This window comes from Anomaloglossus baeobatrachus, chromosome 9, assembly GCF_048569485.1.
Source record: "Anomaloglossus baeobatrachus isolate aAnoBae1 chromosome 9, aAnoBae1.hap1, whole genome shotgun sequence".
In the NCBI taxonomy this organism is placed as follows: Eukaryota; Metazoa; Chordata; class Amphibia; order Anura; family Aromobatidae; genus Anomaloglossus; species Anomaloglossus baeobatrachus.
The window spans coordinates 207,355,712-207,373,430 of NC_134361.1; the positions used below are offsets into that span (position 1 = coordinate 207,355,712).

Here is a 17,719-nt window from a genome sequence, read left to right on the forward strand (position 1 = left end):
GAGGATGGAAGCGGCCAATCCGTACGCAGTATCGATCACCAATCGGAACAGAGAGGGCGTGGAACACAACGAAGATGCACACCTACGTGAGTCACGAACGAGGTCGTTGGGTAAGGTGTCAAACACACCGGTGCGTGCTGCCCTGCGGGAGCCCGACGGCCAAAAAATGAACCAGAACAGTGTGTAACGATCAGCAATTTCACAGCAGGGGCCAGGTCGCTGCTTAGTGTCACACACAGCGAGATCGCTGATGAGGTCACTAGTACGTCACAAAACCTGTGACTCAGCAGCGATCTCGCTATGTGAGAAGTACCCCTTACTCTACATCTCCATCTTTGGTTTCTCTCCCCTAGGTTATCTCTAAGGGGAAGATTGTAACGTATGATACGGTGCAGAGGGTCTACGACTCGACCTCCCAAAATCTGAACATCCAGATAACGGCGGCCATGGTGCCCTCCATCCGCCTCCTAGTTTATTACATCATCACCGGAGACTCTACCGCTGAGGTCGTGGCTGATTCCATCTGGGTGGACGTGAGAGAGAAATGCGTCAATAATCAGGAGGTGAGAGGAGGCCGAGAGCCGGAGGCCGAGAGCAGGAGGCTGAGAGCCGGGGGCCCCCGTGTACCATTGTAACCAGCTCTGGGGCCACACGTGCAGGAGTCACTGTGCTTTTCTCAGGGGAGGGTCCTGGGTGTCCGGAGGGCTCAATGCTGCGGTCAGAGGGGGGTCCTGGGTGTCCAGGGGGCGCTGTCCTGCATTTAGAGAAGGGTACAGAGTGTCCGGGGGCGCTATGCTCCGGTCAGTGAAGGGTCCTGGGTGTCCAGAGGGTGCTGTGCTGTGGTCAGTAGAGGGTCCTGGGTGTCCGGGGGGGGGCGCTGTCCTGTATTTAGAGGAGGGTACCAAGTGTCCAGGGGCGCTATGCTCAGGTCAGCGGAGGGTCCTGGGGCGCTGTGCTGCGGTCAGTGGAGAGTCCTGGGTGTCCGGGGGGTGCTGTCCTGCATTTAGAGGAGGGTACCGAGTGTCCGGGGCGCTATGCTCCGGTCAGTGGAGGCTCCTGGGTGTCCGGGGGAGCGCTGTGGTCAGTAGAGGGTCCTGGGTGTCCGGAGGGCGCTGTCCTGCATTTTAGAGGAGGGTACCGAGTGTCCAGGGGCACTGTGCAGCATTTAGAGGAGGGTCCTGGGTGTCTGGAAGGCTCAATGCTGCGGTCAGAGGAGGGTTCTGGGTGTCTGAGGGCGCTGATTTTTGGGGTCTTCCTCTCTGCAGGTGCAGCTGTCAGTCAATAGTGGGGGGCTCCTACCCAAGGCCTCGGTGCCGCTCAAAGTCCAAGCTCAGAGCGGATCCATCGTCGCGTTGTCCGCTGTTGACGTCTCTGTCTATGATGTGACCAAGAAGACGCAGAGACCCATGGACAGAGTAAGCACTGCGTCTGTACAGGCCTGAGGTTCTATGACAGTGGACTCGGTCCTAATGGATTGTCTCCATTGTCACAGAACCTCAGCTGTGCTCAGCCTCTGTATGTCATCCTCAGGTTCTCCGGAGGATCGAGGAGAGCGATCTGGGCTGCGGTGCCGGAGCCGGGCAGGATAACAAGGACGTGTTCAGAATCGCCGGTCTGACCTTCATCACAAATGCTAACATCCAGGCATCACAGAGCACAGGTAGGGCATACTGGGGGTTGTAGTGTCCACATAGAACACCAGTATGGCAGCAAAACCGCACCGTGTGTAGGAACAATGTGCGCCGTGCGGACACTCCTAAGGACTAGAGATATTTACCCTGGAGTATTTTCCCCCAACTCACCCACCGGGGGGAGCGGATACTGTCCTCCTACCCAGCCACCGGGAGGTGCGGATACTGTCCTCCTACCCACCCTCTGGGGGAGCGGATACTGTCCTCCTACCCACCCACCGGGAGGTGCGGATATTGTCCTCCTTCCCACCCACCGGGAGGTGCGGATACTGTCCTCCTACCCACCCACCGGGATGTGCGGATACTGTCCTCCTACCCACCCACCGGGGGGAGTGGATACTGTCCTCCTAACCACCTTCTGGGGGAGTGGATACTGTCCTCCTACCCACCCACCGGGAGGTGCGGATACTGTCCTCCTAACCACCCTCTGGGGGAGCGGATACTGTCCTCCTAACCACCCTCTGGGGGAGCGGATACTGTCCTCCTACCCACCCTCTGGGGGAGCAGATACTGTCCTCCTACCCACCCACCGGGAGGTGCGGATACTGTCCTCCTACCCACCCACCGGGAGGTGTGGATACTGTCATCCTACCCACCCTCCGGGAGGTGCGGATACTGTCCTCCTACCCACCCACCGGGATGTGCGGAAACTGTCCTCCTACCCACCCACCGGGAGGTGCGGATACTGTCCTACTACCCACCCACCGGGAGGTGTGGATACTGTCCTCCTACCCACCCACCGGGAGGTGCGGATACTGTCCTCCTATCCACCCACCGGGAGGTGCGGATACTGTCCTCCTACCCACCCTCCGAGAGGTGCGGATACTGTCCCCCTACCCACCCTCCGGGAGGTGCGGATACTGTCACCTACCCACCCTCCGGGAGGTGCGGATACTGTCCCCTACACACCTACCGGGAGAAGCGGATACTGTCCCCCTACCCACCCACCGGGGGAGTGGATACTGTCCCCCTACCCACCTACCGGGATGTGCGAATACTGTCCCCTAGCCACCCACTGGGAGGTGCGAATACTGACCCCCTACCCACACACCGGGGGAGCGAATACTGTCCACCTACCCACCCACCGGTGGAGCGGATACTGTTCCCCTACCTACCCACCGGGGGAGCGGATACTGTCCCCCTACCCACCCTCGGGGGGGGTGAGGATACTGTCCCCCTACCCACCCTCAGGGGGGTGCAGATACTATCCACCTATCCATGCTCTGGGCGTGTGGATACTGACCCCCTTCCCTCCCTCCAGGGGTGAGGATTCTGTTCTCCTACATTCCGAGGGAGCGGATACTGTCTGTCACGAACCGACTCAGAGAGTCCTGCAGGTAATTCCATCACTGCCACCAATATGTCACAAACAGAGTCGTGGGGGGGGGGGGTCACGCAGACGTCCCTCCGCTCATTTGTGGACCTGTAAATCTGCAGCCCCACCCTGACGTCTCTAATAGGTTGGGGCCACATGATACGACCTTGTCACTTCTGCCAACATGCGACGTTCCGCTGCCCCAAAGGGATACGTAAGGTCCGCTTGACGCAATGTAACACTGGCACCTCCTGTCCACGTGGGCACAGGGAGGCTCGGGGAGGGAGACAGAGCAGGCTGCGCAACCTCCGGCGCGACACCCAGCTTTCTCACAACCCCGACAGACTGCCAGATTGTTACGCTCGCTTGGCGAGCAAGGGATTAGTGGACTCACTAGGACACAGCATACAGAAAACACAGATGGACCTGACTGCGGAACCACACCTGGTCTCCACCAGAGCCTCTGATGGTGGAGGGTGTTACGTTGCAGGTGTGAGACCGGGTGCCACTCAGGAAGACAGGTGCTGCCACGGCTGGCCCCAGGGGTATGGGAGCGATAGTCTCTGATGGTAACAGTAGCAGCAGGGTTCCAGCCGGGATGGATGTATGGGTTAATTGATGGGAGCAATAGCAGTGGACGGTGAGGAAACATGCGGCAGCGGGTATCGTGGTAGGCGACCGGCGTGACAGCTTGTAGCAGCAGTGGCAGACTTGGGATAACAACAGCACATTGAAACAGAGACACAGATCAGCAGCAGAATATAGCACACTACAGCAGCAGCAGAGACAGCAGCAACAATGCTATGGGACCTGCGAACTAGCAACGTATCTGACTCATTGTCCAGGCACTTCCCTGAAGGGGAAAGTGCCTTAAATACCTGCAGCTACTCGGCCGAGCTGGGAGGTCACTTCCGGGTAGCGTCGCACTGGCCCTTTAAGAAAAGGGTCGTGTCCGCACATGCAACATACGGGCAGTTCCACGAGGCCTGTGAGGTGTGCATAACATCCGGGAGACAGCACCATGGACCGGGGACAGGGCAGCCACCGCAGGACAGCCAGACAGGTGAGAGAGCCGACATCGCCGCTGGGGAGGGGGCAGGACAGTGCGGGAACACTGGTATGGGCATTACACAGAACCTTTCCACTAGCCCAGTGAACCAGGATTCTGCCGGCCCAGTACAGTAGTCTGCCACCAGTTCCTCGTTTGATATAGGCTTGGTCCGTTAGCAGGACTATATTAGGCCAGAAACCAGCCCAGGTAGCGTCTAATGTTAATCCGAGCTCACGGACAAGGGATTCGGGGATCGAGATAAAAGAAACAGCCCAAGATTAAATTATATATTTAATCGCCTTAAGGGCACACTAGATAATACACTATACACAGGATGGAATTTGCAGAAAATATATGTCAGACGTACAATCACATATAAGTTATGGTTGCAAACAGACACACAGATACATCAGTTACCTTGTACCTTATGGCTAGGCCTGGTGCTGGCTCGGCATAGGGGAGGCGCTGTTGATCCACAAGTTTCCTTAGGACTTTCCCTACACGTAGCACGACGCAACCTCCCAGAGAAAAGACACAAAGAAAATATCCGCTCTTATTTTATGAACCTACGCACCTTCCATGTCCCATCCCACCTTGTGACCTAAGACTGGGCTGGACATGGGATGTGCATTCAGTTTCAAGAAAGTTATGAATTGGCAGTTTTCCCCATATCTCCACCCCTGAATGTCCCACATGGAAGATGTGACCATCATATTCCTACTTTTGATTTGATCGACCAATGGAAAGAAAACACAAAGTATTTGTTGGCTTACCTTGGCGAGTTATTAATTATGGATTGATACACACATCCCACAATTTAAGAAAAATGTGTGACGTGCATCTCGCCATCAGTAAGCCGGAAATATGCCTGCCCTATTATTTTCCATTCTCCAATATTGTAACTTTTTCCCCGAAGCCATATTGACTACAGAATGTGTTTGAAGCCATCTTGAATCTTGCAGTTTCCCCGACCCCTTCCCTAGTTGAATTCATCTTGACAGCAGGGAGCCTGGTTCTATTCAGGAACTCTTCCTGTATCTTGATTAACTTTTGTCATCCTACCATTTGGTCCTTGCTGCAAGGCAGGGGGTGTGTAAATGGAAAGTGACAGCTGACTGACATGTATGAATGTCATATTCCTGACAATATTGTCCCCCTACACACTCTCCTGCGGGTGTGGATACTGTCCTCCTACCCACCCTCCGGGGTGTAGATACTTTACAACCGCTTATTTTTCACTGCATTGAAAATATTGCATTAAATTACAAATACCATTGATTTACTGTCCTGCTGTTTACTGTCTGCAGCTCCCAGACGGCGCTATGTGTTTCCATGGTTACAGGCTACAGTAATCCCTGGACGCTATAGTTGTTACTGTGTGTGTTTCATCCTTTTGTATTTGGGGGTCTATCTGTGCAGATATTGGGGGATACAAAGCCACGCCATAAGTAAAGCAACCAAAGGGCAACCCAACCCAATCCCCCTGCGCCGGCCCTGATAACCCTGGTCCTGATAGCTCTGCCCCTCCACCGGTCCTGGCAGCCCTGCCCTGCACCAGTCCTGGTAGCCCTGCCTTCCATCAGTCTTGGTAACCCTGATCGTGATAGCCCTGCCCCTGCCAGTCGTGGTAGACCTGACACACGCTGGTCCTGGTAGCCCTGCCCCCCCGCTGGTCCTGGTAGCCATTTCCCCCGCCAATTCTGACAGCCCTGCTCCCCAGCCAATTCTGGTAGCTACAGTGGCATGAAAAGGTTTGGGCACCCCTAGTCAAAATTACTGTTATTGTGAACAGCTAAGCAAGTTGAAGATGAAATGATCTCTGAAAGGCATGAAGTTAATGATGACACCTTTCCTTTGTATTTTAGGGGAATATATATATTCATGTTTTGCATTTTTAAATTAACAAAAATGGAAAATGGGTCAATTCAAACGTTTAGGCACCATACACAGTTAGTACCTAGTAGCACCCCTTTTGGCAAGTATCATAGCTTATAAATGCTTTTTTTAGCCAACCAAGAGTGTTTGAAATCTTATTTGAGAGATTTTCATCCATTCTTACTTGGAAAAGTCTTCCAGTTCCTGAGTCGTCTTGCATGCACTGCTCTTTTGAGGTTTACCCACAGATTTTCAATGATGTTCAGATCAGGGGCCATTGTAAAACCTTTAGCTTGCAGCTTTTGAGGTCGTCTATTATGGATTTTCACATGTGTTTAGGATAATATCCATTTGTGGAAGCCATCCTCTTTTCAACTTCAGCTTTTTTACATATAGCGTTATGTTTGCATCAAGAATTAGTTGAAATTTCATTGAATCCATTCTTTTTTTCTACCCGTAAAATGTTCTCCATGCCATTGGCTGCAGCAGAACCCCTCCACATGATTGATCCACCCCCATGGTTAATGGTTGATGAGATACTCTTTTCTTGAAATTCTGTGTCCTTTTTTTCTCCACATCAATCATTGTGGCCAAAGAGTTCTTTTTTAACTTCATCGCTTCACAGGACTTGTTTCCAAAATACATCATCTCCTTTAGATGTTCTTTTGCATACTTCTGACACTGAATTTTATAGTAAAAATGCTGGAGAGGTTTTATTTTGATGACTCTTTCATGAAGGCCATATTTGTGCAGATGTCTCTGAACAGTAGAACAATATACCACAACTCCAGAGTCTGCTAAATCTTCCTGAAGGTCTTTTGCAGTCAATCAGGGGTTCTGATTTTCCTCTCTAGCAATCCTACGAGCAGCTCTCACAGAAACTTTGCTTGGTTTTCCAGACCTTATCTTAACCTCTACTCTTCCTCGTAACTGACATTTTTTAATTACATTTCAAACTGAGGAAAGGGCAGCTTGAAAACACTTTGCTATCTTCTTATAGCTTTCTCCTGCTTTGTGGGCCTCTACCATTTTCATTTTCAGAGTGCTAGGCAGCTGCTTAGAAGAAGCCATGGCTGCTGTTTTTTGGCACAAGGTTAAAGGAGGCTTGTTTTTTATAAAGCTATGAAATTTGCATCACCTGGCATTTCCTAATGATGATAGTGAACAAGCTATAACCCTAACAGGCTAAATAAGGTCTGAAATCTTGGTCAAAGTTATCTGAGCACACAAATCTCCAAGGGTGCCCAAACTTTTGCATCGGCCCATTTTCCTTTTTGTAATTTTTAAAATGTAAAAGATGAAAATACATTTTTTTTTTTTGCTTAAAATGCAAAGGAAATGTGTGATCTTTAACTTTATGCAATTTAGAGATCATTTCATCTTCAACTTGCTTAACTGTTCACAATAACACTAATCTTGACCAGGGGTGCACAAACTTTTACATGCCACTGTATGCCCCCTGCCGATTCTGGTAGCCCTGCCCCCCTCCCACCGGTCCTGGTACCCTGCCCCTCGTTGGTCCTGGGAGCCATGTCCCCCCAACGGTCCTGGTAGCCCTGCCTCCTGTCGGTCCTGGTAACCCTGCTCCTGATAGCCCTGCCCCCCCGCCAGTCCTGGTAGCCCTGCCACCCCTCCCCCGCCAGTCCTGGTAGCCTCTCGAGTGGTATTTTATTTTTACAATGTCTAATTCACTTTTTAGAATTCTCCTGCAATGAAACACCAAGGAAAAAACGATCCGCTTACCTATTGGACGAAACCCAAAAAGCAGGTGAGTGCCCCCTCCCAGTATGTTACGTAGATTCCTCCTGTTCAGCATTGGGTGAGCCGCCCACCTTCATCGCAATCAGGTGACCCTTGTCCCAGCATGGCTGCCCTCAGACTTGACTGAGTTGATTGGGTCATCTTTCTCAGCCCGCAAGTATGATGCCAAGCGTCTCCGGCAATGCTGCGAGGCCGGGGGCCGGGCCTTCATAGAGGACCACCAGTGCACGGCAGGAATAGCGCGGATCAAGAAGGACAAAGGGACACCCTGTATGAATGCCTTCAAGGCTTGTTGCGAAGTGGTGCAGAAAAGAGACCGCGAACTGGCTCAGAAAGACCTAGACATGGGCCGAATGTGTGAGTATTCATAGTGCCGACCCCAAAGGGCAGCAGGAAATAATTGGCTGCCGTCAGGCCCTAGAGGAGCAGCAGGAAATAACTGGCCGTCTTGTTTTCCAGTCATCAGAACGGTGTTGGATCTGGACGAGCCGGAAGTCCGCAGTTACTTCCCCGAGAGCTGGTTGTGGGAAGAGCTCTCCATCTCTGGCAGGTGCTTACAGGGCATGGTCAGGGTTTGCCCCTCAGAGGCGGAGTCTGCAGTTCTGATATATATTGCTCTTATCTCAACAGAGGCTTTAAAGAAACCAGGCTAACCCTCCCCGATTCTCTGACGACGTGGGAGATCCAGGGGATCGGCATGTCTGACAAAGGTACGAGCACAGACTGTGTCCACGTGTGGCACGGACCCCTAGACCTTGCCACCGAGATAAGAGCCCCTAGTGGTCAGGAGGAAGTAAAACAGCAGAGCCACCTAGGGGTCTGGAGAAGATAACAGTGATAGAACAGAGCCCCCTAATAGTCAGGAGAAAGCAACACGAAGGTAACGGGATAGAACAGAGCCCACTAATGGTCTAAAGAAGGTAACAAGAAGATAATGGGATAGAACAGAGCCCCCTAACGGTCCGGAAAAGGTAATGGGATAGAACAGAGCCCTGTAGCGGTCTGGGAAAAGGTAACACGAAGGTAAGGGGATGGAACAGAGCCCACTAGTGGTCCAGAGAAGGTAATGGGATAGAACAGAGCCCCCTAGCGGTTCAGAGAAGGTAAGGTGATAGAACAGAGCCCCCTAGAGGTCCAGAGAAGGTAATGGAATAGAACAGAGCCCGCTAGTAGTCGAGAGAAGGTAATGGAATAGAACAGAGCCCGCTAGTAGTCGAGAGAAGGTAATGGAATAGAACAGAGCCCCCTAGAGGTCCAGAGAAGGTAAGGGGATAGAACAGAGCCTCCAAGAGGTCCGGAGAAGAGAACACGAAGGTAAGGGAATAGAACAGAGCTCCATAGAGGTCCAGAGAAGATAAAAGAATACAACAGAGCCCCCAAGCGGTCCAGAGAAGGTAATGGGATAGAACAGAACCCCCTAATGGTCAGGAGGAGGTAACACAAACGTAACGGGATAGAACAGAGCCCTCTAGTGGTCCAGATAAGGTAACAAGAAGGTAACAGGATAGAACAGAGCCCCCTAGCGGTCTGGAGAAGGTAATGGGATAGAACAGAGCCGCCTAGCGGTCCGGAGAAAGTAACAAGAAGGTAACGGGATAGAACAGAGCCCCCTAGCGGTCCGGAGAAGGTGATGGGATAGAACACAGTCCCCTACTGGTCCGGAGAAGGTAACAAGAATGTAACGGTGATGGAACAGAGCTCCCTAGTGCCCTTTGCTTCTTTGACATTGCTGGTTCTGGTTTTGCAGGCCTTTGTGTGGCGGATCCGGCCCAAATAACTGTGTCTAAAGACCTGTTCATTAACGTTCAGCTGCCGTACTCTGTTATCCGGGGAGAACAAGTGGAGATACAAGTCACCGTCTACAACTATAAGAACTCCAATGTCAAGGCAGGTGATCCCCACTGATGCTCCAGGGAGCCGGGCGGATGCAGTGTTCTGAGGCTGTGAAAATCTGCAGATCTGTGGCTGTCCGTATCTGTGGCTTTGTGAATCTGTGGCTCTGCTGTGTGGATTTGCAGCTCAGTGGTTCACAGGCTGTGTAGATCTGTGGCTCAATGGTTCTGTGGCTGTGCAGTTCTGTAGCTCATTGGTTCAGTGGTTGTGCACATCTGTGACTCTGTGGCTCTTCGGCTGTGTGGATCTGTGGCTCTGCAGCTCTGGTGTGCGGATCTGTGGCTTGGTGGCTGTGCGGATTTGCGGTTCAGCAGCTGTGTAGATCTGTGGCTCTGCGGTTGTATGGATTTGCGACTGCGGATCTGTGGCTGTGTGGTTCTGCGGCTGTCTAGTTCTGTGTCTGTTCGGCTCTATGGCTGTGTGGTTCTGTGATTCTCCATCTGTGTAGATCTGTGGCTCTCTGGCAGTGCGGTTCTGTGGCTGTGTGGGTCTGCAGCTGTGTTGGTCTGCAGCTTTGCGGTTCTGAAGCTGTATAGATCTGTGGGTCAGCAGATCTGTGGCTGTGTGGTTCTGCAATTCTCCGGCTGTGTGGATCTGTGGTTCTCCACCTGTGTGGCTCTGAGGCTGTGTTGATCTGCGGATATGTGGTTCTCAGAATGTATGACTCTGCAGTTGTGTAGATATGTGGTTCTGCGATTCTCCGGCTGTGTGGCTCTGCGGCTGTATGGCTCTGTGGTTCTGCAGGTGTGTGGATCTGTGCTTCTGCAGCTCTGGATCTGTGGCTGTGTGGATCTGTGGTTCTGCGGCTTGGTGGTTTTGCAGCTGTGTGGATCTCTGCTTCTGCAGCTCTGGATCTGCGGCTGTGTGGATCAGTGGTTCTGCGGCTGTGTGGATCAGTGGTTTTGCGTGGATCTGTGGCTGTGTGCTTCTGCGGCTGTGTGGATCTGTACTTTTGCGGATCTAGAGCTGTGTGGATCTTTGCTTTTGCAGCTGTGTGAATCTGTGGTTCTGCGACTTGGTGGTTCTGCGGCTGTGTGGATCTGTGGTTCTGCAGCTGTGTGGATCTGTGGTTCTGCGGCTGTGTGGTTCTGTGACTCTGGATCTGTGGCTGTGTGGATCTGTGGTTCTGTGGCTGTGTGGATCTGTGGTTCTGCGGCTGTGTGGTTCTGTGACTCTGGATCTGTGGCTGTGTGGATCTGTGGTTCTGTGGCTGTGTGGATATGTGGTTCTGCGGCTGTGTGGTTCTGTGACTCTGGATCTGTGGCTGTGTGGATCTGTGGTTCTGTGGCTGTGTGGATCTGTGGTTCTGCGGCTGTGTGGTTCTGTGACTCTGGATCTGTGGCTGTGTGGATCTGTGGTTCTGTGGCTTGGTGGTTCTGTGGCTGTGTGGATCTGTGGTTCTGCGGCTCTTTAACATGCACACCGATTGCTGCATCCCTGTTGCATCTCAGGGCTGTATCTCTGTGTCGGTGGGTAAGGAAATCTGTCTGGTGACTGAACTGAAGAGCGACCATCGTGGGAGATCCCGAGACTGCAGCGAGGAGTTCAGGTCACAGGTGCCGCGGGTATTCACCTACAGCGTCCTGCCCCTGGTGCTCGGTCTGCACACGATCACCTTCACCCTGAGCGGGAACTTCAATGGCGAGTCAGTGGTGAAAACGCTACGGGTCGTGGTAGGTGGCGGAGCAGCAGCGGCTCCTGGGCACCGTCCCTTTAAGTGGCAACATTATGATCACATGACCTCTGCTTATTTTCCAGTCGGAGGGCATTAAAATGGAGCAGAGCGCGGGGTTTACGCTGGATCCGCTGGGGCTGCGCGGTATGTGGGGGAGGAGCTAGCACATCTCATAAGTAAATGAGGCGTCTTCACTTCATGTTTCAATTCATCACATCTTGAAGTTCCACTTGCAGTCAGTGAATGGAAACCTGTGCTGACACAGCTGAGGATCTGTTACATTGTGCAGCAGCACACATCTCTCCTGTTCTGATAGTTTGTATCAGCCATCAGATGGACACGTCTGATGCCATTTACTGACAGCAAGCAGCGGAAACGGTGCTGGACTGAAACAAAACGAAAACAGCAGCTCGGTGCCAGCTGGATTATAACCGGCCCCCGCTGAGCCGGGCACCGAGCGTCCGCCACTAACACCCTCATCATCTGCTCACAGGGGTGACGAAGAGGCAGCAGGACCTCCCCTACCGCATCCCCAGCAACACCGTGCCCAAGTCTGGGGTCAGCCGCATCTTCTCCATCAACGGTGAGGGACTACAAGCCCCAGCATGCACCGCGTCACAGCACTGCATGGGAGAACATGATTTAACAGCAGAATAGTGACCGCAGCTCTGAAGGATAAGACATGATGTAACAGCAGAATAGTGACCGCAGCTCTGGAGGATAAGACATGATGTAACAGCAGAATAGTGACCGCAGGTCTAGAGGATAAGATACGATGTAACAGCAGAATAGTGACCGCAGCTCTGGAGGATAAGACATGAGGTAACAGCAGAATAGTGACCGCAGCTCTGGAGGATAAGACATGATGTAACCGCAGAATAGTGACCGCAGCTCTGGAGGATAACACATGATGTAACAGCAGAATAGTGACCGCAGCTCTGGAGGATAAGACACAATCTAGCAACAAAATAGTGACTGCAGCTCTGCAGAATAAGACACAATGTAATCGCAGAATAGTGACTGCAGCTCTAGAGGTGACTGGAGGATAAGACATGATGTAACAGCAGAATAGTGATTGCAGCTCAGGAGGATAAGACATGATGTAGCAGTAGAATAGTGAGTGCAGCTCTGGAGGTGACTGGAGGATAAGACACGATGTAACAGCAGAATAGTCAGTGCAGCTCTGGAGGTGTACAGGGTTTTGACATGGATCTTTCTTGTCTCTTGTAATCAGGGCATATTATGGGGGAGGTGATAGACTCGGTTCTTAATGCGGACGGGGTGAAGTATCTGGTCAGTTTGCCAAAAGGGAGTGCAGAGATGGAGCTGGCGCGCGTGGCCCCCATATTCTACGTCTATCACTACCTGGAGACGAAGAATCAGTGGAGCCTCCTAGGGACCAAAATCCTCCCCATCCAGCTGGACATGAAGAGGAAGCTGAAAGAAGGTAACGCCCTCGCGGACCCCCAGACCTGTGTCTAGCCCCCATTTCCTGTGCACCCCCCAGATCTGTGTCCAGCCCCCACTCCCTGTGCATCCCCCATCAGATCTGTGTCTGGCCCCCACTCCCTCTGCACCCCGCCACAGATCTGTGCCTGGGCCCGTTGCTGTGCATCCCCCCGTCAGATCTGTGTCGCCCCCACTCCTGCTCATTCTGTGGCCCCCTTATGTCTTCTAGGGGTCAGCAGCGTTCTGGCGTTCAGGAACAGGGATTATTCCTACAGTCTGTGGAGGGACAGTGAGCCGAACACCTGGTACGTACAGGACACCGCTCCTCCCACAATCCTCTGCTTTCCACTCCGCCCTTCTGGGGGGGGAGACTGGAGCTCTGCTCATCCTGATCCTCCTGCTTCATGAAAGCAAATGCTGGCGATGCAGTGAGAACCGACACTGATGTGTAGCAGGGGTGTTATTAGAGTGTTATTACCCCTCACTGAGTGACTGTGGTCTCTCCTCAGGATGACTGCTTTTGCTTTGCGCATCTTCGGGGACATTCAACGATATGTGACCATCGATGAGAAGTCTGTGTGCACCACCCTGCTATGGCTGCTCGACCACTGCCAGGCCACAGACGGCTCCTTCCAGGAGAAGGCCACCTCTTCGCCTGTAAAGCTGCAGGTGAGGAAACCGGGGGACACCTACAATGCAAGACTAGACTCTGGCTATGGGACCAGGGACTGTGGGACCAGGGGATGCAGGACCAGGGGCTGTGGGTAAGCGGATCAGGGTCTGCGGGACCAGGGGCTGTGGGTAAGCGGATCAGGGTCTGTGGGACCAGGGGCTGTGGGTAAGCGGATTAGGGTCTGCGGGACCAGGGGCTGTGGGTAAGCGGATCAGGGTCTGCGGGACCAGGGGCTGTGGGTCTGCGGGACCAGGTGCTGCAGTACCAGGGGCTGTGGTTAAGCGGGATCAGGGGCTCCAGGACCAGGGGCTGCGGGACCAGTGGCTGTGGGTCTGTGGAACCAGGGGCTGCAGGACCAGGGGCTGTGGGTCTGCGGGACCAGGTGCTGCAGTACCAGGGGCTGTGGTTAAGCGGGATCAGGGGCTCCAGGACCAGGGGCTGCGGGACCAGGTGCTGCAGTACCAGGGGCTGTGGGTAAGCGGGATCAGGGGCTGCAGGACCAGGAGCTGCAGGACCAGGGGCTGCGGGACAAGTGGCTGTGGGTCTGTGGAACCAGGGGCTGCAGGACCAGGGGCTGTGGGGAAGCGGGATCAGGAGCTGTGGGACCAGGGGCTGTGGATAAGCTGATCAGGGGCTACGGGACCACAATTATATAAAAGATGCCAGGGCCCAAGCTGCATCAGAGACAAGTCAGACAGGTGAGTGCTCTACATCTTCCGCCCGCTGCCCCGGAATGAGGGGTCCCAGCTTGCATGGCTATATAAAGGAGAGACCTGCCAGTCACTGACAGAGGGCAGGAGAACCCGAGGATCTGCTTGTGACTTGCCAGGGTCCAAGTTGCACATCTTTTAGATCATTGTGGACCCGCAGCCCGTTGACCTGCAGCTTGTGATCCCTCAGCTCATGGCAGTTCTTAGTGCCCCTCTAAATTATTATTATTATAGCGCCATTTATTCCATGGCGCTTTACAAGTGAAAGAGGGTATACGTACAACAATCACTAACAGTACAAAACAGACTGGTACAGGAGGAGAGAGGACCCTGCCCGCGAGAGCTCACAGTCTATAGGAGGGGAGAGGACCCTGCCTGCGAGGGCTCACAGTCTACAGGAGGAGAGAGGACCCTGCCCGCGAGGGCTCACAGTCTACAGGGAATGGGTGATGGTACAATAGGTGAGGACAGAGCTGGTTGCGCAGTGGTTTACTGGACTGAGGGCTATTGTAGGTTGTAGGCTTGTTGGAAGAGATGGGTCTTCAGGTTCCTCTTGAAGCTTTCCACAGTAGGGGAGAGTCTGATATGCTGAGGTAGAGCGTTCCAGAGTATGGGGGAGGCACGGGAGAAATCTTGTACGCGATTGTGAGAAGAGGAGATAAGAGAGGAGTAAAGAAGGAGATCTTGTGAGGATCTGAGGCTATGTGCAGGTAGGTATCGGGAGACTAGGTCACAGATGTAGGCAGGAGACATTGGGAGATGGGAAGCCAGTGAAGGGATTGGCAGAGAGGAGAGACTGGGGAATAGCGAGGGGAGAGGTGGATTAAGCGGGCCGCAGAGTTTAGGATAGATTGGAGGGGTGCAAGAGTTTTGGAAGGGAGGCCAGAGAGCAGGAGGTTGCAGTAGTCGAGGCGGGAAATGATGAGGGCATGCACTAATGTGCATAAATAAACCTTTCCTGCCGCAATAATGGCCTCCTCTATAGAAGTCCTATGTGCTTCAATGTACGGACTGCGGGGAGAGGGGTCAGTACACGGGTGTAGCGGGGGCACCATATGGCTGTAGGAGACCGTCCTGGATTCTGCCCGCTGACCATTCATTCTGCACCTCCAGGGCACCATCCCCCGAGAAGCCTCAGAGAAGACCCTCTACCTCACTGCATACACCGTCATTGCCATCCAGAAGGCTTTCCACATGTGTCCAGTCATCGTGAGTAGCCACATATACACCTCATATACCTGCACACCGGTATACGGACTACACACCCCACATATATACACCATACACACACTAAATACACTGCACACACTATATATACACTGCACACCGGTATACGGACTACACACACACACACTATACTGTATATATACTGCACACTGGTATACAGATTACACACACACACACATACACACTATATACACTGCACACCGGTATACGGACTACACACACACACTATATACACTCTATATATACACTGCACACTGGTATACGGATCACACACTATATACACTACACACACTATATACACTCTATATATACACTGCACACCGGTATACGGACTACACACCCCACATATATACACCATACACACACATACTATATACACTGCACACACTATATATACACTGCACACACTATATATACACTGCACACCAGTATACGGACTACACACACACTATACTGTATATACACTGCACACCGGTATACGGACTACACACACTATATACACTACACACACTATATACACTCTATATACACTGCACACCGGTATACGGACTACACATTATATACACTGCATTCACACTATATATACACTGCACACCGGTATACGGACTACACACACACTATACTTTATATACACTGCACACTGGTATATGGACTACACACACTATACTGTATATACACTGCACACTGGTATACAGACCACACACACACACTTTATACACTGCACACCGGTATACGGACTACACACACTATATACACTACACACACTATATACACTCTATATATACACTGCACACCGGTATATGGACTACACACTACAAACACTGCATACACACTATATATACACTGCACACCGGTATACGGACTACACACACACTATACTGTATATACACTGCACACTGGTATATGGACTACACACATACACACATTATATACACCGCACACACACTATATACTCCGCACACACTATACACCCGCTATACTCACCGTCTGCTCTGTTGTGCAGAATGTGGAGGACAGGCTGAACCTTGCCATAGACTATCTGTCCCGGCACGCGAGTAACGCGCAGAGCACCTTCACGCTGGCGGTCACCGCCTACGCCCTCGCCATATCCCAGGCCACGCTGCAGAGTAAAAGCTATACTCTCGGAAAGCTAAAGAGTGAAGCCTACAGTAAGGGGGCCGGTAAGTAAGAGGCGACCTGCAGGGGGCGCTCTGCTGACTGTGGGACGGCGATGGTCTGTAGGATCAGGCAGAAAAGATAGTGACAGTCTGCAGAATTTATTCTACCAGGAGATCAGCGCTGCCGGAGCCTCAAGGAGCCGCTGCTCTCCCTTCTATTTAAGGAAGACTGCAGACATACAAGCAGGTGCGGCAGGGAGGAGGCCCGGCATATCTCTGCCTATTACAATGGGGTCTTGATGATTTGTTACAGTGTACCAGTGCAGACAATCCTTTGTGTGCTGAACACTGCAGCACATCCCTCCTGTCCTGATGGTTTGTTACAGTTGTGAGGCTGCACTCACTGAATGTACTGAGGGATACTCGCTTGACTGCTAGATTGAGGCATACAGGAACGGTTTCTAGTTAAACAGTCCAATTGGTTTATTCACAAACACATAAACCGTCTTGCAGGGACAAAACATGAGCCTTCCTTCAGCTTTAGAGATATGTATATGACACTGGATATCCCAGCAATACAGGAATATCCTAGCCTTACAGATATGTATATGACACTGGATACTGCCAGCAATATCCCTCGGTCAATATACAACCTCGTTTTGTGAGGTTACCTTTCTGAAGCTTGAGTCGGGCTCCACACACTGACTCCTAACAGTCCAGATCCTCAGAAGGTCTGCCGCTTCCTAAGCACAGAGGGATCGCAGGCTCCACACACTGACTCCTAACAGTCCAGACCCTCAGAAGGTCTGCAACTTCCTAAGCACAAAGCGACCACAGGCACCCCACACTGACTTCTGACAGTCCAGATCCTCAGAAGGTCTGACGCTTCCTAAGCACAGAGGGATCGCAAGCTCCATACACTGACTCCTCACAGTCTAGACCCTCAGATGGTCTGCCGCTTCCTAAGCACAGAGTGACCGCAGGCTCCATACACTGACTCCCAACAGTCCAGACCCTCAGATGGTCTGCCGCTTCCTAAGCACAGAGCGACCGCAGGCTCCATACACTGACTCCTGACAGTCCAGACCCTCAGAAGGTCTGCCGCTTCCTAAGCACAGAGAGACCGCAGGCTCCATACACTGACTCCTCACAGTCCAGACCCTCAGATGGTCTTCCGCTTCCTAAGCACAGAGTGACCGCAGGCTCCATACACTGACTCCTCACAGTCCAGACCCTCAGATGGTCTGCCGCTTCCTAAGCACAGAGTGACCGCAGGCTCCA

General features: G+C 52.4%; 1 protein-coding gene across 1 annotated transcript in view; it reads left to right on the top strand.

Annotated features, from left to right (window-relative positions):
* LOC142250708 (complement C5-like) overlaps nucleotides 1-17,719 on the top strand; it is a 61,325-nt gene that overhangs the window by 10,795 nt on the left and 32,811 nt on the right. The window contains exons 12-27 of the mRNA XM_075322906.1: nucleotides 354-563; nucleotides 1,266-1,415; nucleotides 1,531-1,660; nucleotides 7,632-7,700; nucleotides 7,844-8,050; nucleotides 8,153-8,243; nucleotides 8,324-8,403; nucleotides 9,441-9,580; nucleotides 11,038-11,259; nucleotides 11,345-11,405; nucleotides 11,755-11,844; nucleotides 12,496-12,708; nucleotides 12,940-13,015; nucleotides 13,220-13,379; nucleotides 15,207-15,302; nucleotides 16,324-16,501. Of these exons, the coding sequence (XP_075179021.1) occupies nucleotides 354-563; nucleotides 1,266-1,415; nucleotides 1,531-1,660; nucleotides 7,632-7,700; nucleotides 7,844-8,050; nucleotides 8,153-8,243; nucleotides 8,324-8,403; nucleotides 9,441-9,580; nucleotides 11,038-11,259; nucleotides 11,345-11,405; nucleotides 11,755-11,844; nucleotides 12,496-12,708; nucleotides 12,940-13,015; nucleotides 13,220-13,379; nucleotides 15,207-15,302; nucleotides 16,324-16,501 (2,173 nt within the window). The remainder of the gene's footprint in view (nucleotides 1-353; nucleotides 564-1,265; nucleotides 1,416-1,530; nucleotides 1,661-7,631; nucleotides 7,701-7,843; nucleotides 8,051-8,152; nucleotides 8,244-8,323; nucleotides 8,404-9,440; nucleotides 9,581-11,037; nucleotides 11,260-11,344; nucleotides 11,406-11,754; nucleotides 11,845-12,495; nucleotides 12,709-12,939; nucleotides 13,016-13,219; nucleotides 13,380-15,206; nucleotides 15,303-16,323; nucleotides 16,502-17,719) is intronic.